The sequence below is a fragment of the Pantherophis guttatus genome, chromosome 1 (assembly GCF_059756535.1).
Source record: "Pantherophis guttatus breed Tessera chromosome 1, ASM5975653v1, whole genome shotgun sequence".
Classification (NCBI taxonomy): domain Eukaryota; kingdom Metazoa; phylum Chordata; class Lepidosauria; order Squamata; family Colubridae; genus Pantherophis; species Pantherophis guttatus.
Window position 1 is genome coordinate 340,201,417 of NC_142063.1, and position 24,903 is coordinate 340,226,319.

The following is a 24,903-nucleotide window of genomic DNA, read 5'->3' on the forward strand; positions in this document are numbered from 1 at the left end:
GCGGATGGCAATAAGGCCAAGCGCTTATTTCAGGGTTCAAAAAAATATAAGACAGAGTCTTATTTTCGGGGAAACATGGTAATTGAATGGTCGTAAGTTGGGGACCACCTGCATAACAGAATAACAGAGTTGGAAGGGACCTAGTCCAACCCCCTGCTCAACCAGGAAACCCTATACCCATGATGGCGAACAAAGCCATATCTGTGGGCACATGAGCATTGCCCTAGCTCAGCTCCAGCGCGCGTGCGTGCGTCGGCCAGCTGATTTTTGGGCCTTCCGGGCCCACCAGAAGTTGGGAAATGGGCTGTTTCCGGCCTCCAGTGGGCTTTGGGGCGGGGGGTCGGGAAGCCGTTTTCGCCCTCCCCAGGCTTCAAGAAAGCCCCTGGAGCCTGGGGAGGGCGAAAAATGGGCCTACCGGGCCCACCAGTAATCTTTTTGTTGTCGCGTGCCAAAAGGGGGGGGGGCATGGTAGGACATTACATTATGGGTGTGGACACACACGCGCGGCCTCCCCATGCTGCCCACTCTTTTGGCACGTGATGGCGAAAAGGTTAGCCATCACTGCCCTATACCATTTCAGACAAATAGGTGTCCAGTCTCTTCTTTAAAACCTCCAGTGATGAAACATGCAAAACCTCTGGCAAGCTGTTCCACTGGTTAATTGTCTTCCCTGTCAGGAAGTTTTTCCTTAATTCCAGGTTGCTTCTCTCCTTGATCAGTTTCCATCCATTCTTTCTTTTCATGTCCTCTGGTGCTTTGGAGGACAGTTTGATCCCTTCTTCTTTGTGGCAGCCCCTTAGGTAAATAAATAGATAAATAAATAAACTAGATGAGTAAACCTGCTTTTATTTATTTAGGTTATTTGAATGCCACTCTTTCCTGAAGGCTTGATATTGGATGAGAAACCTTAGTGAACGCCATGTTGTCTACCCTCAGTTGTGTGCAATGTGTTTGCTTCCTTCCTAGTTCGAAGAGGACAGAATCTACCGCCACTTGGAACCGGCCTTGGCGTTCCAGCTGGAGCTCAACCGAATGCGCAACTTTGACCTCACCGCCATCCCATGTGCCAATCACAAGATGCACCTCTATCTGGGGGCAGCGAAAGTTGAGGCAGGAGCGGAAGTCACCGATTACCGGTTCTTTGTCCGAGCGATCATCCGCCATTCGGACTTGGTGACTAAGGTGGGCCTTCATTTATTTGTGGTTCTGTGGTGGGATTAGGAATGGGTCTCGGAAATGGGAGTGGGGGGCAGACAGATAAAATCACGGTAGGGTTTCTTGAGTTAAAAAGAGCAATGAAGAGATGCTGCGGAATGGGACAACGTGCGGCAGCCATTTTGTGTGACTAGCTCTCCACAGACATCTTGCTGTGGGCCAACTCACCATGTGACAACTCGCCACAGGACAGTTTAATTTAATTATTCAATTTAATTATTTAAAATAAATTAAAAAAACATTTTAATTTTTGTCATGTTTTTGACATTTCATTCTGTCCCTCCTTTTGCATCAATGGAGATTCTCAGTCATCCAGCTCATGATTGTCCCAAAGGTGCTTTTTCAGGAGGCAAGTGGGCTTTCTTATTTCTTTTTTCTTTGAAGACGTTTCACTTCTCATTCGAGAAGCTTCTTCTGTGTCCTCAGGGTCACCTGAGTAGTGCAAATGGGTGTGGAGCCTTCTTGGCTGCAGGACATTTTCTGCCCTGTGTCCCTTCCCTGTTGAAGACGTAGGCGCAGGCTGTTGGGGATGAGTCTGTGTTGTCTGCATCTCAAACTGAAGCGCAAATGCTTCCTGACTCTATGTCCTGGCCTAGGCCTCCCAAGATCATGAAGCAGACTCCTCGTCCTGAAAAAACCTCCTTTATTTAGGTTAAAGCAGTGGTAAAATCCAAATTTTTCCCTTACCGGTTCTGTGGGCATGGCTTGGTGGGCATGGCAGGGGAAGGATACTGCAAAATCTCCATTTCCATCCCACTCTGGGGCCAGCCAGAGGTGGTATTTGCCGGTTCTCTGAACTGCTCAAAATTTCCGCTACCGGTTCTCCAGAACCTGTCAGAACCTGCTGGATTTCACCCCTGGGTTAAAGGGAATTCTTGTCCAGCAAAGTCCCAGCAAACAGTCTTTGATGAGATTTCACAACTACAGACCTTTATCAGGCTTGGAGAGTTGCCAGGCTGATATCTTCCAAATGCCATGCTGTAGCAGCAATTACTTGGCAAGAAGTCAGGAACAGATCTTCACCCTAATGAATTGAACTAATTGTCTCCTGCAAACTCCCCTCCCCTTTCACTCCTCTTTATTCCCTATGGGAGGAGCCATTCACCATTCACCTGTGCCTTTACTCCTGAGTCGGCCCTTGTTCCTTAGCTGTTCTCTTCTCCTGGCAGCTCTGCGCATGTGCACATCGGGAACAGACTCCAGCTGTTCTTCTGCCCCACTGATATCCGACTCCGAAGGCAGCTGATAACTGTCGGATGGCCCTGTCCCCATCTCTGCCTCGGATGCAGAGCACTCATCAGAGCCTTCCCCTGACTTCAGGACTGGCCCATGTTCCTCCCCAACCTCCTCACTGTCTAAGTATGCCACCAGCTCCGCTGGCCGCTGGCGGGCCACAACACTCTAAAAGAATGCAAATGACCAGCTGAGTCTTCATTTTACCAACCTCACAAGGATGGAAGGCTGAGTCAACCTTCAGCCGGCCAGGATCGAACTGCCAAACTGCTGGCAGCCAGCAGTCAGCAGAAGTAGCCTGCAGTACTGCATTTTAACCACTGCGCCACCAGGGCTCTTAAATTTTGCTAATTCTGAAGATCAGGAGCTGAATAGAACTGAATACAGATAGTCCTCGACATAGAACTGTTTGTTTAGTGACTGTTTGAAATGACAATGGCACGGGAAAAAAGGTAGTTTATGACAATTTTTCAGGTTGTCGGGGGCGAGATGCTGCCCGTGTAAACCGCTTAGAGAGGACTGTAAAAGCACTATGAAGCGCTATTGTTTTTCCTAAGTTATGAGTTTATTTTTCCAGGAAGCGTCGTTTGAATACCTACAGAATGAGGGGGAGCGCTTGCTTTTAGAAGCCATGGACGAGCTGGAAGTAGCTTTCAACAACACAAATGTGCGCACTGACTGCAACCACATTTTCCTCAATTTTGTCCCTACCGTTATTATGGACCCTTCAAAGGTAAGTTGTCCTCCTCTCCCTGACCCTCACCTTCTCTGCTTAGGCAGGGTCAAAACATGTAGAGCAGTCGTTATGCTAAAAGAACTGCAAAGCAAGTGTCCAGGCAGGAATCTTTTTTTCAAAAGAAAAATAATATTTATATCCTGCCTTTATTATTTTTATAAACAACTCTGTGTGTGTGTGTGTGTGTGTGTGTGTGTGTGTGTGTGAGATTGGCCCAAAGTCACCCAGTCAGCTTTCATGCTAAAGGTGGGACTCGAACTCACAGTCTCCTTATGATTGGTCCAAAGTCACCCAGCTGGCCTTCATGACTAAGGCGGGACTAGAAGTCATTTTTCTCCTGGTTATTGGCTCAAAATCACCCGATTGCAGAGGTGAAATCTAGCCAATTCTATCTGGCTCGGGTGAACTGTTAGCGGTGGCTGGGGAGGCTCCGCCCATCCACGCGGATGTCATGATGTTGTTTTTTTTGCAACGTTTTAAGTCTCTGCCCATGCACAGAAGGCTTTGGGCATGCACAGATGATGGCACGTGGGGGTGGAGCGCGCGCGTGGCACACACACATTGGCAAACCAGTAGGGAAGGTAAGTGAATTTCACCCCTGCCCAGTTGGCCTTCATGCCTGAGGCAGGAGTAGAACACTGTCTCCTGGTGATTGGTCCAAAGTCACCCAGCTGGCTTTAATGCCTAAGGCGGGACTAGAACTCACAGTCTCCTAGTGATTGGCCCAAAGTCACCCAGCTGGCTTTAATGCCTAAGGCGGGACTAGAACTCACAGTCTCCTAGTGATTGGCCCAAAGTCACCCAGCTGGCTTTAATGCCTAAGGCGGGACTAGAACTCACAGTCTCCTAGTGATTGGCCCAAAGTCACCCAGCTGGCTTTAATGCCTAAGGCGGGACTAGAACTCACAGTCTCCTAGTGATTGGCCCAAAGTCACCCAGTTGGCTTTAATGCCTAAGGTGGGACTAGAACTCACAGTCTCCTAGTGATTGGCCCAAAGTCACCCAGCTGGCTTTAATGCCTAAGGCGGGACTAGAACTCACAGTCTCCTAGTGATTGGCCCAAAGTCACCCAGCTGGCTTTAATGCCTAAGGCGGGACTAGAACTCACAGTCTCCTAGTGATTGGCCCAAAGTCACCCAGCCAGCCTTCATGACTAAGGCGGGACTAGAACTCACAGTCTCCTGGTGATTGGCCCAAAGTCACCCAGCCGGCTTTCATGCCTCTAAGGCAGGATTAGAATTCACAGTTTCCCAATTTCTAGCCTGGTGTTTTAACCATTAGACCAAACTTGCTTTCTTCATCTTCCTAATGAAAACGAGAAGAGAGGAGATGTTGTTCTCATTTCTTTCCCTGTTACCGTAATTCATTTCATTTAAAAATGGGGGCTTGAGGCTGTTTCTTTCCTATTTCACCATTTATATTTTATTTGGGGCCGCACCTCTTATATGGCAAGCGGCTGATTTATTTTAAAATCCATTATCCACGTTCATTACCCTCCCCCAAAAGCAGTAATCAATCAATCAATCAATCAATAATCTAACAATTGCACTTCCAATTGGGTTTGCCACGTTCTCGATACCGCGGAACGAGCTTCTGTAGAAGCTCCTTGGGAACTGAGACCGTCTCTGAGTTTCTGAGCGAACACAAGCTCTGCCTTCCAATTGCCTTGTTTTTAATATGCACTATTTACCAAACAGCAGTATATTTGGAAGTTTAATAAAATGGCAGAATAACCTGCCTCCGAGCGGTAATCCCCGTGTTGATTTAAGGTGCTCTGGCAGCAGCGAAAACACAGGGCGTGAGTGCCGTTTTTGAAGATGCAATTTTGCCATTAATGCTTCCCTCCCCATTTAACGTATCAAAGGATTGGGTGAATGGGGAAATAGATTTGTTATGAAGTCCTCCCAAGGCAACACATTCCCCCATTCCCTCTTCTGCCTCTACACACAACACACAATTACCCACAATCTTACACTGAAAATTAAGGTGACTAGATACAATTGTAGAATCAAATGCAGGATACCCCACCGCACCCCCCTAAAAAAGAATAATCAAGTCTCATTGCAGTATTTATTTATTTAACAGCGTGCAGTGGAAAAGTTTTCTCCAGCAAATAATAGGAGGGACTCCTGAACCAGCTTGGTCCAATGGTTAGAACACTAGGCTAGAAACCAGGAGACTGTGAGTTATAGTTCTGCCTTAGCTATGAAATCCGGTTGGATGTCTTTGGGCCAATCACCAGGAGACTGAGTGTTTTAGTCCCACCTTAGGCATGAAAGGCGGCTGGGTGACTCCTGGGCCAATTGCCAGGAGACTGTGAGTTCTAGTCCTGCCTTGGGCATAAAAGCCAGCTGGGTGACTTTGAGTCACTCTCTCAGCCCAACTGATCTCACGGTGTTGTTGTTTTGGGGAAAATAGGAGGGGAAGGATGTGTTTGACACCTTGAGTTGTTTATAAAAAAACAACATAATAAAGGGGAGATATACATAAATAAAATAAATATAAATAAAAAGAAACAAATCCGTTACTGTTGCCACAGAAGTTTTAATAAATTTACTGAGAACCAAGTACTTCAAGATTGCCTCAATTGCCACACATACTTTCTATGCTTCTGTTTTGCTAACCCTCTCCCCCAATAATTTGTTTTCCTCACACAACCTCATTTTAGTACAAGAATCCAGATTAAAGCTTTTGCAACAGCCTTGCTTGCACACATGAGTGAAAAGGACCACACTGTCTCTCTGGGTCACTGGTTCCATTGTCAAAAACTGCTTTTATTCTTGGAGAGCTGCTTCTCACATTCAATGGGAATTTGGCTCTCTATCATTTAAATCAGGGGTCTCCAACTTCAGCAACTTTAAGGACTAGGGGTGTCATTCTGCCTGAGGAATTCTGGGAGTTGATGTCCACAAGTCTTAAAAGTTGCCGAAGTTGGAGAGACCCCTGATTTAAATCCAGTGATCCATATCCCATTAGGACATCCATATCACCTATAAAGAACGGTTGCTGGAACTGGGTATGTCTAGTTTGATGAAAAGAAGGACCAGGGGAGACATGATAGCAGTCTTCCGATATCTCAGGGGCTGCCACAAAGAAGAGGGAGTCAAGATGTTCTCCAAATCACCTGAGGGCAGGATAAGAAGCAATGGGTGGAATCAACCAAGGAGAGAAGCAACTTAGAACTAAGAAGAAATTTCCTGACAGTTAGAACAATTAATCAGTGGAACAACCTGCCTCCAGAAGTTGTGTATGCTCCAACACTGGAAGTTATTAAGAAGATGTTGGATAATTATTTGTCTGAAATTGTATAGAGTTTCCTGTCCTAAGCAGGGGGTTGGACTAGAAGACCTCCAAGGTCCTTTACAACTCGGCTTATTCAGTTCTACTTTAAAGTCTGAACTGATTATGTCTTACGGAGGGAAATTTGGAAATTCGACTGAAGTCTCCTTCTGGTATTCTGTTCTGTTCTGTTCTGTTCTGTTCTGTTCTACTCTACTCTACTCTACTCTACTCTACTCTACTCTACTCTACTCTACTCTACTCTACTCTACTCTACCCTACCCTACCCTACCCTACCCCACCCCACCCCACCCCACCCCACCCCATCCCATCCCATCCCATCCCATCCCATCCCATCCCATCCTCAATTCCAGAAGAGGTCTTGATCTTCTGGTTGAATGACTTTGCAAGCTTTGCGTGGTGTATCCTCAAATTCTCATGTCTCATTCGCTCTGTTTTTGTTCCCTAGATCGAGGAATCTGTTCGGAGCATGGTTATGCGCTACGGGAGCCGTCTGTGGAAACTCCGAGTCTTGCAAGCTGAGCTGAAGATTAACATTCAGCTCGCACCCAGCGGCAAGGCTATTCCCATCCGGCTGTTCTTGACCAACGAGTCTGGCTATTACCTTGACATAAGCCTGTATAAAGAAGTGACAGACTCCAGAACTGCCCAAGTATGTCTCCATCAGATGAATGCAGGATTATCATTGGAAAACTGTTTCTCTTTGCTTTAGTTTAGTTTAGTTTAGTTTAGTTTAGTTTAGTTTAGTTTAGTTTAGTTTAGTTTAGTTTAGTTTAGTGCCATTGCACATGGTACAATGAAATTAAATGCTATCTTCAGTGTACATTATAACTATAAAAATAAAAACACATACATCTTTTACATTCTATATAATTGAAATTGAAAACCCGATATTGCACTATACCGTAGAAATCAATATGGTGATTGCCCTGGGATAGAAGCTGTTTTGCAGTCTATTTGTCCTTGTTTTTATTATCCTGTACCGTCTGCCAGATGGTAATAGTTCGAGAAAAGGGTGCCCAGGATGAGATGGATCTTTAAGAATGTTATGGACTTTCTTAAGAGCGATAAAGCTCTTCCAAAGAGGGGAGAGGGCAACCGATGATCCTCTGGGCAATGACGTTGACCCTCTGGAGTGCTGTCCTATCTGCCACTGTGCAATTTGCAAACCATACACAGGTGCAGTAAGTTAAAATACTCTCCATGGTGCAGCGGCCACCAGCAGTTTTTCATTCAGTTGTTGTTTCCTGGGAAGTCTCAGGTAGTATAATCTCTGCTGGGCCCTTTTGACCAGTGCTGCAATTTGAGTGTCCCAGATCAGGTTATGGCCTCCTTATCTGTGGTCGTCAGCTCCTGTTTCAATACAGTAACGCTAGACTTACAATCATTGTTTAGTGACTGTTTGAAGGTACTGAAAAATGTGATTTGGGACCATTTTTCACAGGACCGTTGTAGCATCCCCATGGTCACATCAAAATTCAGACGCTTAGCAACTGACTCATATTTATGACAATTGCAGTGTCCCTGGGATCAAGTGATCCCCCTTTTGCAACCTTCTGACAAGCCGTGTCAATGGGGGAACCAAGATTCACTTAATAACCCTGTTACTAACTTAACAACAGCAGGGATTCACTTAACAACGGTGGCAAGAAAGGTTGTAAAATGGGGCAAATCTCATTTAACAACTGTCTTGCTTAGCAGATGGGCTCAGTTTTGGTTTTAAGTCAAGGACTACCTGTACAGGTAGTCCTTGACTTACAACAGTTCGCTTAGTGACCGAAGTTACAACGGCACTGAAAAAAAGTAACTTATGACCACTTTTCACCCTTACGACCGTTGCAGCATCCCCATGGCCACATGATTTACATTCAGGTGCTTGGCAACTGACTCACATTTATGACGCTTGCAGCATGCCAGGGTCAAGTGATTGTAACCTTCCAACGAACAAAGTCCATGGGGAAACCAGATTCACTTCACAACCGTGGTACTTATTTAACAACTGCAGTGATTCACTTAACCAGTGTGGCGAGAAAAATGGCAAAATGGGGCAAAACTCACTTAACAAATTTCTCACTTAGCAACATAAATGTTGGGCTCAGTTCAGTGGTGGGTTCCTCCTGGTTCAGCCCGGTTCTGTCAAGCCGGTAGCGGTGACAATATGATGTCACCGAACTGGTTCTGCCCCACCCCCCACCCACCCCACGTTATTCTTACCTTTTATTTGGCCCCACCCCCAATCTATTGCTGCCTCCTGAGTCCCAGCTGATCGGCTAGAAGGAAAAAAACTGTTTAAACTCTTGCCGTGGGGCTTCAAAGGGCCGCCCTACAGCTGATCAGTGCTAAAAGGCAGTGTGGTGGTAGACCGGTGCCTCCAAAAACAAATGAGTAGACCGGTGCCTGCAAAATAAATGGGTAGACCAGTGCCTCCAAAAACTAATGAGTAGACCGGTACAGCTCTGCAAGCAATTAAAAGCCTGGTAGACCAGTACCTCTGCTAAATCCTAAAGAATTGTCACATGACCATCAAGCCACACCCACAAAATAAGCCACCCCCACAGAACCGGTAGTAAAAAAATTTAGAACCCACCCCTGGCTCAGTTGTGGTCGTAAGGTGAGGACTATCTGAACAGGGATTGCTCAAGCTACAACCATTCATTTAGTGATTATTTGGAGGGAGTGAAAAAAGTGACTTATTTATTTATTAAATTCCTATGCTACCCACCTCCCTTTTGAAGCAATGCCTTGTGGCTTAAAAGATGATAAAAGTGATTAAATGACAGCCGGTCCTTGCAGCATCCTCATGGATATGACTGTCATAGCATCCCCATGGCGACTGACCTGTATTTATGTAGGGTTGCTGCATCCTGGGATCATGTGATCACTATTTATGATCTTCCCAGCTGGCTTCTGACAAACACAAAGTCCATGGGTGAAGCCGGATTTGCTTAACAATTCATTTAACAACTGCAGGAATTTGCTTAACAACTCTTCCAAAAAAGGTGCATAAAATTGGGTGCGACTCACTTAGCAACCATGTTGCTTACCAGTGGAAAATCTGGTCCAAGTTGTAGTTGTAAGTTGAGGACTACCTATATTGACTCAAATGTTCTTGAATGCTTTCCTGATCTGTTGGAATACAGTTTCCAGGATTCTCGGCTAACTGAAGGATTAAAGCTTGTAGAAAGCATTTCTGGACGTAGACCGTAGCTGAATCCAGATTGAGGGATTAAAAAAAAAAATCACGATGATCTGACTTAATCCTGGATGTACATTCTCTTCTTTTCAGATTATGTTCCAGGCTTATGGCGATAAGCAAGGGCCCCTACATGGGATGCTGATCAATACTCCCTATGTGACGAAGGATTTACTCCAGTCGAAGAGATTCCAGGCCCAGTCCCTGGGGACGACCTACGTATATGATATTCCTGAAATGTTTCGGCAGGTAAGGACTGTGGAAGGTATCCCATAGGTGCTTTTTTCAAGAGGCAATTGGACTTTCTGTTTTTTTTCTTCGAAGACGTTTCACTTCTCTCATTCGGAACTGAAGAAGCTTCTTGGATGAGAAGCGAAACGTCTTCAAAGAAAAAAACCAGAAAGTCCAGTTGTGTCTTGAAAAAGCACCTTTCGCAAACACCCTCCGATGACCTCGCGCCTCCTCAGGAGTCTGTGGACCACAGGTGGAGAACCATTGCTCTATCACAGTGATGGCGAACTTTTTCGGGACCGAGTGCCAAAAAGGTCGCACGGAAACATCGCACGCACACACACACACACGCTCGTCAGGGCCACACTCCAGAAAAGCTGAACTTCTGGGTTCTAGCACGCATGTGCGATCAGCTGGACGGCGCACATGCGCACACTGGGTTTTGATAGTGCTACGCACATGGAGGACAGCTGATCATCACGCGCACATCAGGGGTGAAATGCTCCCGGTTCGGACCGGATCGCCCAATCCGGTAGCGATGGCGGCCGGTGGTTCGGAGAACCGGTAGCAAAAATCCCTGCGGCCCCCCCCCATGCTCGGCTGAGTCTCACGATCATCAGAGGCTTTTTTTTTTACTTTTAAAAGCATTTTTTCTACAACCTCTTCCGACGAAAAAATTCTTTAAAAAAAAAAAAAAGCCTCTGATGATTGGGCAGCTCATCTGGGATCGTCAGAGGCTTTTCAAAGCATTTTTTTCTGCAACCTCTTCGGCCGAAGAGGTGGTAAAAAAAATGCTTTGAAAAGCCTCTGACGATCCCAGTTAAGTTGCCTGATCGCCAGAGGCTTTTCAAAACATTAGAAAAAATGCTTTGAAAAGCTAAAAAAAAAAAAAGTTGGCCACGCCCATCCAGTCGCATTACGCCCCCCCACCAAGCCACGCCCACAAAACTGGCATTAACACATTTTACATTTCACCCCTGACGCACATGCGTGCCAGAAACCCAGATGACAAACAGGCAAGGCCCTGCGTGTCGGGAGACATGGCTTCGCGTGTCATTTTGGGCACGTGTTCCATTGGTTTGCCATCATGGCTCTATCAGATATATTTAGAACCTGGATATGGACGGCCAATAAATTTTACAATTTTTTACATTCCCCCCTCCGTCCAAACGTGCAGGGTCCTAATAAAAATAGGATTTATTTTGTTGGATTTCACTGAATTAAAGTGGCATTAAATCGTTAAATACCGTTCGGAATTACTCCTGCTGTAATGCCTATTTTTTTCCTGTCCCATTACGAAACACAATTCAGCCGCAGGTTTCAGAGGAGAGGTTATCCGTGGCCCGAAGGCTTATTTAGTTCGTGCTTTCGACTTTCATCTAGGTTGACTGAAATCAAACCACGATAGGCAACCCACGTTTGATTTTGTCCCAAGTTCAGGGTACAAAATCTTAGTTTCTTGTTATAGTTCAAGCTCAGATCAGAAAAGATCAGAATGATTAGAAAAAAAGAATGAAAAGGCTAAAAAATAATCAAAACTCTCCTCCCCTCCCCCTTCTGTTTCCTATAGTCTCTGCTCAAATTATGGGACTTTATGAAGGAGTTTGCGATTCTCCCTGCTCAGCCTTTGCCTTCTGACATGCTGACGTATACAGAGCTTGTCCTGGATGACCAAGGCCAGCTGGTACAGATGAACAGGCTTCCTGGAGGAAATGAGGCAAGGCTATTACCTGCTATTTTTACAGAAATCTCAATCTCTCCTGTCCCCGCTTCCCTCTCTCCCTCTCTCCTCTTTCTTCTCTCCGTCTCTTTCCTTCTCTCTCTCCCCCTCTTTTCTCCCTCCCTCTCCCTCCTTCCCTCCCTCTCCCTCTTTTCTCTCTTCCTTTCTCTCTCCCTTTCTCCCTCTTTCTCTCCCCCACCCTCCCACCCACTCTCTCTGTGTCTCTCTTCCCTCTCTTTCTCTCCCTCCCTCCCTCTTTCTCCTTTCTTCATCCTCTTTCCCCCTTCTCCCTCCCTCTTTCTCTCCCTCCCTCTCTCCTTTCCTCATCCCTCCCTCCCTCTCTTGCTCCCTCTTGCTCCCTTCCTCACTCTTTCTCCCTTCCTCTTCCTCTCCCCCTCTCTCTCCCCGTCTCTTCCTCTTTCCCTTCCTCTCTTTCTCATTCCATCTTACTACTTCCTTCCCTCTCTCTTTCTCCCTCCCTCCTCCTTTCTCTCTCTCTCTCTCTCTCTTCATCTTTCCCCTTCTTTCTTTCTTCCTCCCTCCCTGTCTCAACAGCCCATTTCCTTTTGCTGACATGTTCAAAGTATGGTTGAGATTTCGTTTGGTTTTTTTTTAAAGCAGTAAACTACTTGGCATCTCAAGGATTGCTCTTCAAAAAAAAAAAAAAATCCAAATATTGAATCTTCCGTCTGTCCTCCTAATATCAAAGGAAGCTCTGTGGAATTCTGGGTGCTCTCTGAGCTTGGCTGTTTGCTTGTAGACATTTTACTACCCAACTAAGTAAGATCATCAGTGCTAGTGAGTCAGGGGTTTAGTGTACGGGTGGGTTCTACTTACCTTTACTACTGGTTCACATCGCGCCCATATGCGCGATTCTGCGCATGCGCAGATCTCCTATGATGGCATCAGGGTCAGTGGGCGGAGCCTCCCGCCAGTTCTACTACCAGTTCTTGCGAACCGGTCTAAATCGGGGGGAACCCACCACTGGTTTAGTGCCGATTTATATACATTAGCTTTTCTTGTCAGTGTTGGTGGGGGTCTGGTTTTCTCCTTGATTTATTTATTTATTTATTTATTTTTAAATTTGTATACCGCCCTTCTCCCTGAGGACTCAGGGCAGTGAACAGCCAAGTAAAAACATAAACTACAAACATTAAAATACAATTAAAAAGATATATATAAATTTGGCCCATGATTAAAAACAATAACAAACAGTTAAAAACATTTTTAAAAGTGTTAGGCCAGCCCGGCTTGCTGGGAAAAGAAGGTTTTAAGGTCACGGCGGAAGGCACCGAGGTCTTGGATTCTCCTTATCTCTGGAGGCAGCTGATTCCAGAGGGTAGGTGCCCCCACAGAGAAGGCCCTCTCCCTGGGGGTCACCAGCCTACATTGTTTGGCTGATGGCACCCCGAGGAGGCCCTCTCTGTGGGAGCGCACAGGTCGATGGGAGGCCGTCGGTAGCAGCAGGCGGTCTCGAAGATAACTAGGTCCTATGCCATGGAGCGCTTTAAAGGTGATAACCAACACCTTGAAGCGCACCTGGAAGACCACTGGGAGCCAGTGCAGCTCACGCAGGAGAGGTGTTGTATGGGAGCGCCATGCAGTTCCCGTGACTACCTGCGCGGCCGCATTCTGGACCAGTTGGAGCCTCCGGGTGCTCTTCAAGGGGAGCCCCATGTAGAGAGCATTGCAGTAGTCCAGGCGAGAGGTGACGAGGGCATGAGTGACTGTGCACAGGGAATCCCGATCAAGAAAGGGCCGCAACTGGCGAATCAGGCGAACCTGACAAAAGGTCCCCCTGGCAACAGCCATCAGATGTTCCTCCAAGGACAGCTACATATCCAGGAGAACTCCCAGATTGCGCGCCCTCTCCGCGGGGGCCAAAGACTTGCCCCCGATAGCCAGTGATGGAGTCAACTGACTATATCGGGATGCCGGGAACCACAGCCACTCAGTCTTGGAAGGGTTGAGCTTGAGCCTGTTCCTCCCCATCCAGATAGTTCCTTAATGAAGGTATTGTTCTCTGATTGTTCGGTTGTCTCATGTGCACTGATGATCATCCCCTGGACATAAATTGTTTCAACTTCTACCCTCAAAATGACACTATAGAGCTCTGTACAAAAGAACAACTAGACCAGAGGTGGGTTTCAGCAGGTTCTGACCAGTTCTGGAGAACTGGTAGTGGAAATTTTGAGTAGTTCGGAGAACCAGTAAATACCACCTCTGACTGGCCCCGCCCCCATCTATTCTCTGGCTCCCAAATCCCAGCTGATCGAGAAGAAATGGGGATTTTGCAGTAACCTTCCCCTGGAGTGGGGTGGGAATGGAGATTTTGCAGTATCCTTCCCCTGCCACGCCCACCAAGCCATGCCAAGTCCACCAAGCCACGCCCATGGAACTGGTAGTAAAAAATTTTTGAATCCCACCACTGAACTAGACACAAGGACAGTTTTTTCTCAAATGCCATCACTCTGCTTAACAACTAATTCCCACAACAACTGTCAAATAATTTATTAAGACTGTATTACTATTCTTCTCATCCTTCCTAGTACCTATCTCTTCGGACTTATGACTATATCCATGTTGCTTGTATCTTTACAATTTATATTGTTTTATTTGTTTCCTAGTACGATTTGATTGCTTACTTGTTCCCTATGACTATCATTTAGTGCTGTATCTTATGATTCTTGATGAATGTATTTTATTTTTTCTTTATGTACACTGAGAGCATATGCACCAAAGACAAATTTCTTGTGTGTCCAATCACACTTGGCCAATAAAGAATTCCTATTCTATTCTATTCTATTCTATTCTATTCTATTCTATTCTATTCTATTCTATTCTATTCTATTCTATTCTATTCTATTCTATTCTATTCTATCCCTATCCCTATCCCTATCCCTATCCCTATCCCTATTCCTATTCTTCATATAGAAAGGAAGCTAAATTTGTTCTCTGACATCTCCAGGGAGGACTGGAAAAACTTCCTATCAAAAGCCTAAGAAATTCCTACCAACCAACACAGGCAGCCCTCGACTTACAACCATTCGTTTAGTGACCGTTGAAGTTTAAACGGCACTGTAAAAAGTGATTTACGGCTGTTTTTTCACACTTACGACCGTTCCAGCATTTTCCCCCATGGTCACGTGATCAAAATTTGGGTGCTTGGCAACTGGCGTGTCTTTGTGACAGTCGCATTCTCCTGGGGTCATGTGTGTAGCTCAGGGTTGAAACGAGGGAGTGTCCTCTGAGCTTGGTGGCTTTCTTGCAAACGTTTCATTACCAAACTAAGCAACATCATCAGCGCCCACTGATGATGTTACCTAGTTTGGGGAGGGGTCACGAAACATCTGCAAGAGAAACCACCAAGCTCGGAGAGCACCCAGGAACCTTCAATTTTAAATTCTGATATGTGCTTGTATAGTATAGCTATTATTCCGGGGCAGGATGTAGAATTAAACTGCTCTGTCCAGATAGAGATTTTTAAGATACGAGAAATTGGAGGACCGGAAGATTTTTAAGAGACGTCCTGTACGCAGCTGGACGGCGAAACCTTTGATAACGGTTAACCGTTTCTCCTTTTCAAAGCGCGCGCGAGAGAGCAGCGTTCAAGTGCGGCACGCGGGTTTCTCTTTGCTGGTCTTTGTCTGCCTCCATTTCTCCCCCCCCACTCCACCCCCTCTCCCCCCCCTCCCCGAAATCCACTTCTTAGCTCTCATTTCACATTTGGAGTGGTTGGAGACCAAGGGAGTAGAGAAATTCCCAAGGGACCGAGCTGTGTTTGGGCTGAAATTACTAGCGCGAAGCTCGCCTGGCATGAACACTGAGTGTTTATTCTGCCAGTATGAATACAAATAGTCTTATTATATAGGACCCTGTACCCGAAGACCAGCCATTCACGCTGGCTGGCTCACTCTTTCCCGAGCACGCACATTTCTTTTAACCCCTTCCGTCCGCCTCGGAGGGAAACCGCCGGTCTCTTGCATCGCCTGGAGTTGAGTACATTTTTAAAAAAATCTTGTCTGGGTGCCTATCCCTTGACTTACAACCGTTCATTTAGTGACCTGTTAACAATAGGATTGGGAAAAAGGGACTTAGGATCCTCATGATGGTGCGATCAAAAATTCAGATCCTTGGCAACGGCCTCATATTTATGACGGTTGCAGTGTCCCAGGCTTTCTGATAAGCCGAGTCAGTAGGGGGAAGCCAGATTCACTTAACAACCGCGTTACTTACTTAGCAACGGCAGTGATTCACTTAACAATGGTGGCAAGAAAAATCGTAAAATGGCGAAAAGTCACTGAGGAAATGTTTATGTCAGGGTTCCAAGTAACGCCCGCCAACGAAAGAAAACTTCGAGGCTTGAAGTTCCTCGAAGTTCCGTTTTATTAGAGATGTCATATTGGCACATCTGGGAAAAGCCGAAACCGAAAGCTTCTAGGTTTTCCCTACCCATAGAAAATTCTAAGTCCCTACCCAGCACCCACATGTCCATCACATGGTCCAATCAAAGCACCGTCCCAACTGGAGATGCCTCCCAGCCACACCCCTCCAGGTGCAGGGCAAGATGTCCTTGACTCTCTGAGAAAGGAATGTTATTATGACTATATATCACCCCTGCTCCATACAATCCCCCCTCCCAGTTTCCCATAGCAGTAAATGTGGCAGGTCTGAAGGCCCAATACAAAAGATGGCTTCCAGGCCTGATAGTTTCACTTAAAAACAGAAGTGTTGGGCTCAATTGTGGTCATAAGTCAAGGACTATCTGTAAATAGCAACCTCCTTTCCTTGATGGGGAGCCTTAAGTAGCCCAGATGGCACCATCCTCGGTGCACACCAGACAGGCATCAACATGTTCTGTGAGAGCAGTGGGGTTTTGTGGAAAAACAAAACATACAGATACTTCTTGACTTACCACTACAATTGGGACGTTGCTGAGAAAAGCAGTTGTTAAGCAAGTAGCACCTGATTTTACGACATTTTGCAGGAGCCTTGGTGCTGCAGTGGACTAAAGTAATGTTAAATAGCACTTAGCTGCCAGCTGCCTGCAATTACTGCGAGTTCAAATCTCACCAGGCTCAAGGTTGACTCAGCTGTCCATTCTTTCAAGGTAGGTAAAATGAGGACCCAGATTGTGGGGGCAATAAGCTGACTTTGTATAAAAAAGAGCACCGCTTGGGGGGGGGGCGAAAGCCCTACTAAGCGGGTATATACAAAAGTATGAAGGCGATTGCTTAACGCATTGTAAGCCGCCTTGAGTCTCTGGAGAAGGGCGGCATATAAATTGAACCAATAAATAAATAAATAAATAAATTATTATTATTTTTTGCCACGGTTGTTAAGCGAATCGTTGCAGTTAAGCGAATCCAGTGATTGTTAAGTCGACCCAGCTCCCCTCCCCCATTGACTTTGCTAGTCAGAAGCAGAGCTGAGAAAGCCGCAGATGGCATTCACATGACTCTGGTCGCCAATTAAAACTATATAATTATAAATATATGCTGGTTGCCAAGTGCCCAATTTTGACTACGAGACTGTGAGGAGGACCCATTTTAAGTCCCCTTTTTTAAAAAAAAGTTTTTTATTTTTTAAACAAACAAACGTTTAATACATCAGTCATTCCTTCCATGTGACATCTCGGTGTTGTCTCCAATCGTTCTTCTTTTTGTTATTTCTTCTGTCTTCATTCTCCTCCAATCAATTACAATTCATCACTAACAAAATATTCTAATTATAGCATTTTTATACATAACTATTAATTTACTTATTTGTATCTCTTTTCTAACCAATAGTAGAACTGATTCCATATCTTAAAAATATTCTGAATCTTCTCTTTCTTTAATCATCAAAGTCAATCTATTCATTTCTGCACAATCTAATTTTTTTTTAATTACTTCTCCTTCCAAAGGTATTTTCTCTGCTTTCCAATGTTGTGCATAAGCAATCCGTGCAGCTGTTATTACATGTATAATCAAATAAATATTTTCTTTGCTAATTTTTTCTGGCAGGATATCCAATAGGAACAGCTCTGGTTTTAAATCAGTACGTTGTTGTATCATTTCTTCCAGCCACAACTTAATTTTATTCCAATAATTTTTAGCTTCTGTAAGTCCTGTTTTTTAGTGCCGTTGTAAATGAATGGTCCAGGGGTGAAATGTAAAATCTGTTACTACCGGTTCTGTGGGCATGGCTTGGTGGTGGTGGGGGTAATGTGATGGTGGGCATGGCCAACTTTTTTTTTTTTTTAACTTTTCAAAGCATTTTTTCTAATGCTTTGAAAAGCCTCTGCCGATCAGGCAACTCAGCTGGGATCGTCAGAGAGGCTTTTTAAAAAATACCTCTCTGACAATCCCAGCTGAGTTGCCTGATTTTAAAAATACCTCTCTGCCAATCAGGCAACTCAGCTGGGATAGTCAGAGATTTTTCAAAGCATTTTTTTACCACCTCTTTGGCCAAGAGGTTACAGAAAAAAATGCATTGAAAAGCCTCTGATGATCCCAGCTGAGCTCCGTGATCATCAGAGGCTTTTTTTTTTCTTTTAAAAGCATTTTTTCGTCGGAAGAGGTTGTAGAAAAAATGCTTTTAAAAGTAAAAAAAAAAAGCCTCTGATCGTGCGGCTCAGCTGGGCATTGGGGGGGGCGCAGGGATTTTTGCTACCGGTTCTCCGAACCACCCGCTGCCATCGCTACCGGATCGGGCGATCCGGTCCGAACCGGGAGCATTTCACCCCTGGAATGGTCATAAATCGAGGACCACCTGGAAAAACAGAAGCAAGGTTACCTTCCTAAAACTTTGGATGGGATTGAGTGTGTTCAACAGGGGCTAAATGCTGGATTATGTGTGGCAGAAGTCTGCTGTATGGTTTTTTTTAAAAAAAAACAGATTAATGGCGGTAACGTTGCAATTGAAGCTCTGTCTGGATTTTATTTAAATCTGGTGCAAATATGCTGCAGAAATCCTTGGCAGGAAATTGCATGGAATGGGGTATTCTGGAATAAGTCATGTTGTGTTGGGTGGCCTCCCCAAGTCAAAAATATTCCGCACTACAGAACAGGATAACAGAGTTGGAAGGGACCTTGGAGGTCTTCTAGTCTAACCCCCTGCTCAAGCAGCAGACCCTATACCATTCCAGACAAATGGCTGTCCAATTTATTTTTAAAAACCTCCAAGGTTGGAGCACCTACAGTTTCAAGTCGTTGTGATTGACTGTTCTCACCGTTAGGAAATTTCTCCTTAATTCTAGGCTGGTTCTCCTTGATTAGTTTCCACCCATTGCTTCTTGTCCTGCCCTCAGGTGCTTTGGAGAATAGCTTGACTCCCTCTTCTTTGTGGCAGCCCCTCAAATATTGGAACACTGCTATCATGTCACCCCTAGTCCTTCTTTTCATTAAACTAGACACGCTCAATTCCTGCAACTGTTCTTCATAGCAGTAGTGAAATCCAAATTTTTTTACTACTGGTTCTGTGGGCGTGGCTGGGGAGGGGTGTGTGTGTGTGGCTTGGTGGGCATGGCAGGGGAAGGATACTGCAAAACCCGGGGCCAAATTATTTAATGTGTTTTTAAATTGTTTTTTAAATTTTATATGGGTACTTGTTTTATCTTTGGCTGTACACTGCCCTGAGTCCTTCGGGAAAAGAGCGGCATAAAAAAATGAAATAAATAAACAAACAAACAAACAAACAAACAAATAAACCCCATTCCCTCTCCACTCCTGGGGGAAGGATATTGCAAAATCTCCATTCCCACCCCATTCTGGGGCCAGCCAGAGGTGGTGTTTGCCGGTTCTCCCAACTACACAAAATTTCTGCTACCGGTTCTCTGAACTGCTCAAAATTTCCGCTATCGGTTCTCCAGAACCTGTCAGAACCTGCTGGATTTCATCCCTGGTTATAGCCTCCAGTGCCCTGATCATCTTTGTTGATCTTCTCTGCACTCTTTCTAGAGTCTCCGCATCTTTTTTTACATCATGGCAACCAAAACTTTTTTTTTTTTAATTTGATTTATATGCCGCCCTTCTCCGGAGACTCAGGGCGGCTTACAATGCGTTAATCTTGCTTCTGCTTGCTGCAGTATTCCAAGTGTGGCCTTACCAAGGCATTATAAAGTGGTATTAACATTTCCCGCGATCTTGATTCTATCCCTCTGCTAATGCAGCCTAGGAATCTTTCATATTTATGCTTGATTTTTTGGGATATGTTCGTGTGTATCTTCTATCTCTGTGCACTTGAACAGAATAATTACTTTTAGGTAATTCACTTTCCCATTAGCCTGTTTTGCTGGACTGTTTCTGACACTAAATGTTTAAAATTAGGAGGTCTGAATGCCCATTCAGAAGGAGAAAGAGAGGGGAAAAAAATTAAGGCTGGAGTGGGTGATTTGCAGCCTGCCATCCATCTGTAGTTCCCCCAGTATTCCACAGGGTTATCTCCAGAGTGAGTGTAGCTAATGTTTCTGGACTTACATTTTTTTAGTTAATTGGGGTTTTTAAAGATGCGTGGAACCAGGCAGGATAATTTTTATTTTTTATTTTTAATTTTTTTGCTGTAAGTGCTGTTTTTTAACTGACTGATACTTTTTCCGAGGCCATCGTAACTTTGAACTGTCATTAAACAAACAGTCGTAAGTCAAGGGAATACCTTTACAGCTACATTTCTCTAAAGTGCGGGATGGGGTGACAAAGACGTGGAGGAAAGCTTATTCTGGCTGATTGTGTTCTTTCTCAGAATGCTATCTTCCTGTCCACGTAAGACAGGGGTGTCAAACTCAAAGCCCAGAGGCCAGATCCGAGTCGCGGGGTGCTTAATTTATTTATTTATTTATTTATTATTAAATTTCTATACCGCCCTTCTCCCTGAGGACTCAGGGCGGTGTACAGCCAAAATTAAAAAACATGCAGGACAAATATTAAAAAAACAATTAAAAGATATATAAATTTGGCCCAATTAAAACTCACTACCAATTAAAACATTTAAAAATTTCTTCTTAAGCCAGCCCGGCTTGCTTGAAAAAATTTTAAGTTTTAAGGACACGACGGAAGGCACTGAGGTCTTGGATTCTCCTTATCTCTGGGGGCAGCTGATTCCAGAGGGTAGGTGCCCCCACAGAGAAGGCCCTCCCTGGAAACAGCAGAGGACCGGCCCGTGGTGTCTCAGCCTGGCCCAGGCCGACCAGCTGCTGATCTACAACCTGGTGGCAGCCATTTTCATTGGCAAAGTGCTGCAGAAGGCCATCGCAGCCAAAAACGGAGCTCGGGAGGAGCCCTCCTGAGCTCCATTTTCGCTGGCAAGAGTGCTAGAGCAGCCGAAAATGGAGTTTTCCGAGCTCCGTTGTCATTGGCGCAGAGTGCTGCAGGAGGCCATTGCAGAAAACACAGCGCCCCTCCCGAGCTCCATTTTTACTGGCAGAGTGCTAGCAAAACAAACTTGCTTGCCCTCCGCTGCCTAGGGCAATGGGCAGCCTGTGCCGCCGTCCAGGGGTCCTCTGCGTGGCCTGAGAGGGACGGCGAGGCTCCTCTGGAGGACAAGGGTTTGGCACTCTCCCTGGTCTCGCCTTCCTCCACTGGAGACAATGGATCCTGCCAGCCTCACCTGGGCCACCAAAGCATCTCCGAGTGACATTGAGCTGGCCACGCCCATGCTCACACCGCCCACAACCCCCAGCCTCCTGAAGTCAAACACAACCCTGATGCGGCCTTGTGAAATCGAGTTTGACACCCCTGATCTAAGAAAATTTGCTTTGGACTGTTTTAGTGTTAAGGGACGTGGTGGCTCAGTGGCTAAAACGCTGAGCTTGTCGATCGAAAGGTTGGCAGTTCAGCGGTTCGAATCCCTAGTGCCACGTAATGGCTTGAGCTCCCGTTACTTGTCCCAGCTTCTGCCAACCTAGCAGTTCGAAAGCACGTAAAAAATGCAAGTAGAAAAATTAGGGACCACCTTTGGTGGGAAGGTTACAGCGTTCCGTGCGCCTTTGGCGTTTAGTAATGCCGGCCATATGACCACGGAGACGCCTTCGGACAGCGCTGACTCTTTGGCTTTGAAACAGAAATGAGCACCACCCCCTAGAGTCAGGAACGACTAGTACATATGTGCAAGGGAAACCTTTACCTTTACCTATTTTAGTGTTGGTCTTTCTTGTTCTTATTTTCAAGCACACATTAAGAGTTTATCCCTTAAAGGTTTTCCTTATTTTTGTCTCTACCAACACAACAGCATCTTTCGCTCTGCCGTCTGAAACCTCCCTCTTATTATACCTGGATGGGGTTTGATGGCGTGTAGACCAGCCTGTCTTACACTAAACTTGCAAATAATATACAGTTAACGCATCTCGAGTGGCTCCCTGGAAGGTTCTGCTTCGGTTCTTTCAGTGTGCGAAGAATGGATTTGGGAACCCAGTGATGGATTATCAACAACCCAGCCCTACCCATAGACCTTTCCGTGTGTGACCATTTATGGTCCACGCAGGTGTAGATTTCTAAGGTGAAAAGCCAGTGTCTCTGAAGATCAAGAAAGGGTAGTGAGTAAATTGCCCTTAAAAGTCTTCAATTATTCCCATCTTTGCAGGGAACAACCCGAAGCTGCTGTTCAAACACAACCCAGTTTTGGTGGGTTGTCTTTTTCTCCCTTCTCAGCACTAGGTGTCACTCTTCTTCTTTTGCAGCAATTCAGGCTTAAAATGGGGAGTGGGGGCTGGTGGGAGAGAGAGAGAGAGAGAGAGAGAAAGAGAGAGAGAGAAAAAACTCTCGTAATTGATCCTCTGCTAAACCATCTCCTTCATGGCACGTTCTGGCATTAAAGTGCCTTTCCTGGATGAGAATAAATGGTTTACTGGAAGCAAGATACGCCAGTTGCTGAGTTTCCAAGCTGGGTACAAGGAGAGAATGGCTGGCTCTGAGATGCGCACCATGGGCTGGTGTGCGAACAATGCGAACAGGTTGGGTCTGTGAGGTCTGCAGGGTCTGTGCAAAAAAGTCAAGATGGCGGCCACAACAGTGCAATGGAAGCTCTGCGTTTCTTTATTTGCACATCGGCCATTTTGAGTTTTTTTTTAAACTCTACCTGTCAATGCCATGGTAGACATTACTTATGTCAGCTGGCTAGTTGTTTCTCTGGGAGGACTATCTTTTTTTAAATGACAATTTTATTAAAAATTGCCATTAAAAAGATAAAACAAATACCAAAAAAAAAAAAAAAGGAAAAGAATCAACAGAAAAAATAAAATGTGCAGAAGAGAGAGAATAGAAAGGAAAAACAGAAAGATAGGAAAGATAGGAAAATTGATATATATAGAAATGACTTCTCTTTCATCACAAGTATAAACAATTTTAGCAACTTATTACCTTTTCTTAAAATACAGCAAATAATTTCTTCTTCTCATATTCTATCCCATATCTATAAACAAATCTTTAAAGACTCATTGTTCAGGCCCAGTTAAAAGTCAAAGATAATGAGATAACTATATATATGTATTTTAATCTGGATCAAATAAACCATTTTTATATTCCTCCCTTTTTTCTTTTAACAATCTTGATCTTTAGCCCCTTCAAATAATGTCCTAGAACTAGATTTCGTTTTTGTTTTGTCCCTTCTCACAAAATTCTTCACAGCTTTAACAAGCCTCTTTTGTAATTCCAGAGTAGGAAAATTATGTATGTCACTATCTTAGTTTGTTATTTCAATATCCCCCTACAGTAGTTATTAACATATCAGTTGGCTTTTTTTATGTCCAGTGTAGCATCTTTTACCATATCATTCTTGTAGTCTTTCATTTTAAAATCCACTTTCAAATCAAATTTATAGAGATAGGCACTTTTTAAATTAATTTCTTAGTCCATTGTTCAAAAATAACCTTCAATATTAAAAAATATTTTGCTTCATTCTGTATTGGTAAGTCAAATTCATCCGTTCTTCTCCTTTAATTGTAACTTTTAGTTCTCTCTAGTTCCCTCTAGTGTTCAATCTTCAAAGTCTATCAACCGTGGCTTTTAAAAAGAGGATTCTAAACAAAGCCTTTTCCCATGGGAAGGATTCTGTGGATTAATTCCAAAATCTTATTTCAAATCCATCTGGACCCTTAGTGCATTTTTAACTTTCAAAAATCAAAGTTCTAATCGCCCTTTTCTTGTACATTCCAAAGTACTTTTTTTGGTCCTTAATCTTGTATTTAAAACTTATTTCGCTAAGGATTGAGGGAAACACATTTGGTGCTATAAAACTTTGATTTCTTAGAAAGGGCTGTAAAAGCAGTATGAAGCAGTATATAAATCTAAGTGGTATTGCTATTGCTATTTCTAACAGCAGAAAAGCAGTTAATAAGCAATATCCAAAAGTGATTAGAAAAGTATACAAACTCAGTATCCTTAAAGATGCCAACCAGGGGTGGGTACTACTTACCTTTACTACCGGCTCGCAATGAGATCACGCGCACACGCTTGCTTCGCTCGCGCACGCCCCTTCTGTGCATGTGCAAATCGCCAATGATGACATCTGGGGCAGTGGGCAGGGCTTCCTGTGGTTTTACTACCGGTTCTTGTGAACCGGTCCGAACTGGGGACAACCCACCACTGATGCCAACTGTCTATTGCAAGGGTGTCAAACTCATGGCCCGGGGGCCAGATCCAGCCTGCAGGGTATTTAGATCAGGCCCATAGGGCCACCCTGGAAACAGCGAAGGACCGGCCCACGGTGCCTCTGCCGGCGAAAACGGGCTTCTGAGCTCCGTTTTTGGCTGCAATGGCCTCCTGCAACCCTCTGCAGCGAAAACAGAACTCGGGAGGGCAGCCCTCCCGATCTCTGTTTTCGCTGGCAGAGGGTTGCAGGAGGCTGTTGCAGCCAAAAACGGAGCTCGGAAGACCGTTTTTGCTGGCAGAGTGCTTGGGCCACCACAGGTGCCCCCGACACAAGTGACGTCAAGCTGGCCACACCCACCCCAGCCACCAAGGTCAAACACAACCCTGATGTGGCCCTCAATGAAATTGAGTTTGACACCCCTGGTCTATTGCAAGATGTCTATTCCCTTATATCACAGTGTTCTAAACCACTGAAACCACTCTCTTGTGGTATCCTTATGAGAAACAACTGTATGGAGCACTTGTGGGCAATCTCACTTCCTTTCCTAATTTGGAGAGGAATTACGACGAGCCGACCCACTCATTCTTCTGTGGTCATCTGCTCCACTTCTAGCCATTTCACTATTTCTTCTCTGGAAGTTCCTCTGAGAATATGATCCATAGCATTTAGAACAGGGGTGTCAAACTGGCGGCCCATGGGCCAGATGTGCCA

The 24,903-nt window shown here is 45.0% G+C and overlaps 1 protein-coding gene across 8 annotated transcripts in view; it reads left to right on the forward strand.

Moving 5' to 3' along the window:
• Positions 1 to 24,903, forward strand: part of ACACA (acetyl-CoA carboxylase alpha) — a 280,148-nt gene that overhangs the window by 158,540 nt on the left and 96,705 nt on the right. For all 8 annotated transcript variants that reach the window (XM_087883446.1, XM_060693230.2, XM_087883447.1 and 5 more), the window contains 5 exons: positions 967 to 1,182; positions 3,026 to 3,181; positions 6,933 to 7,136; positions 9,771 to 9,926; positions 11,479 to 11,625. In XM_087883446.1, the coding sequence (XP_087739572.1) occupies positions 967 to 1,182; positions 3,026 to 3,181; positions 6,933 to 7,136; positions 9,771 to 9,926; positions 11,479 to 11,625 (879 nt within the window). The remainder of the gene's footprint in view (positions 1 to 966; positions 1,183 to 3,025; positions 3,182 to 6,932; positions 7,137 to 9,770; positions 9,927 to 11,478; positions 11,626 to 24,903) is intronic.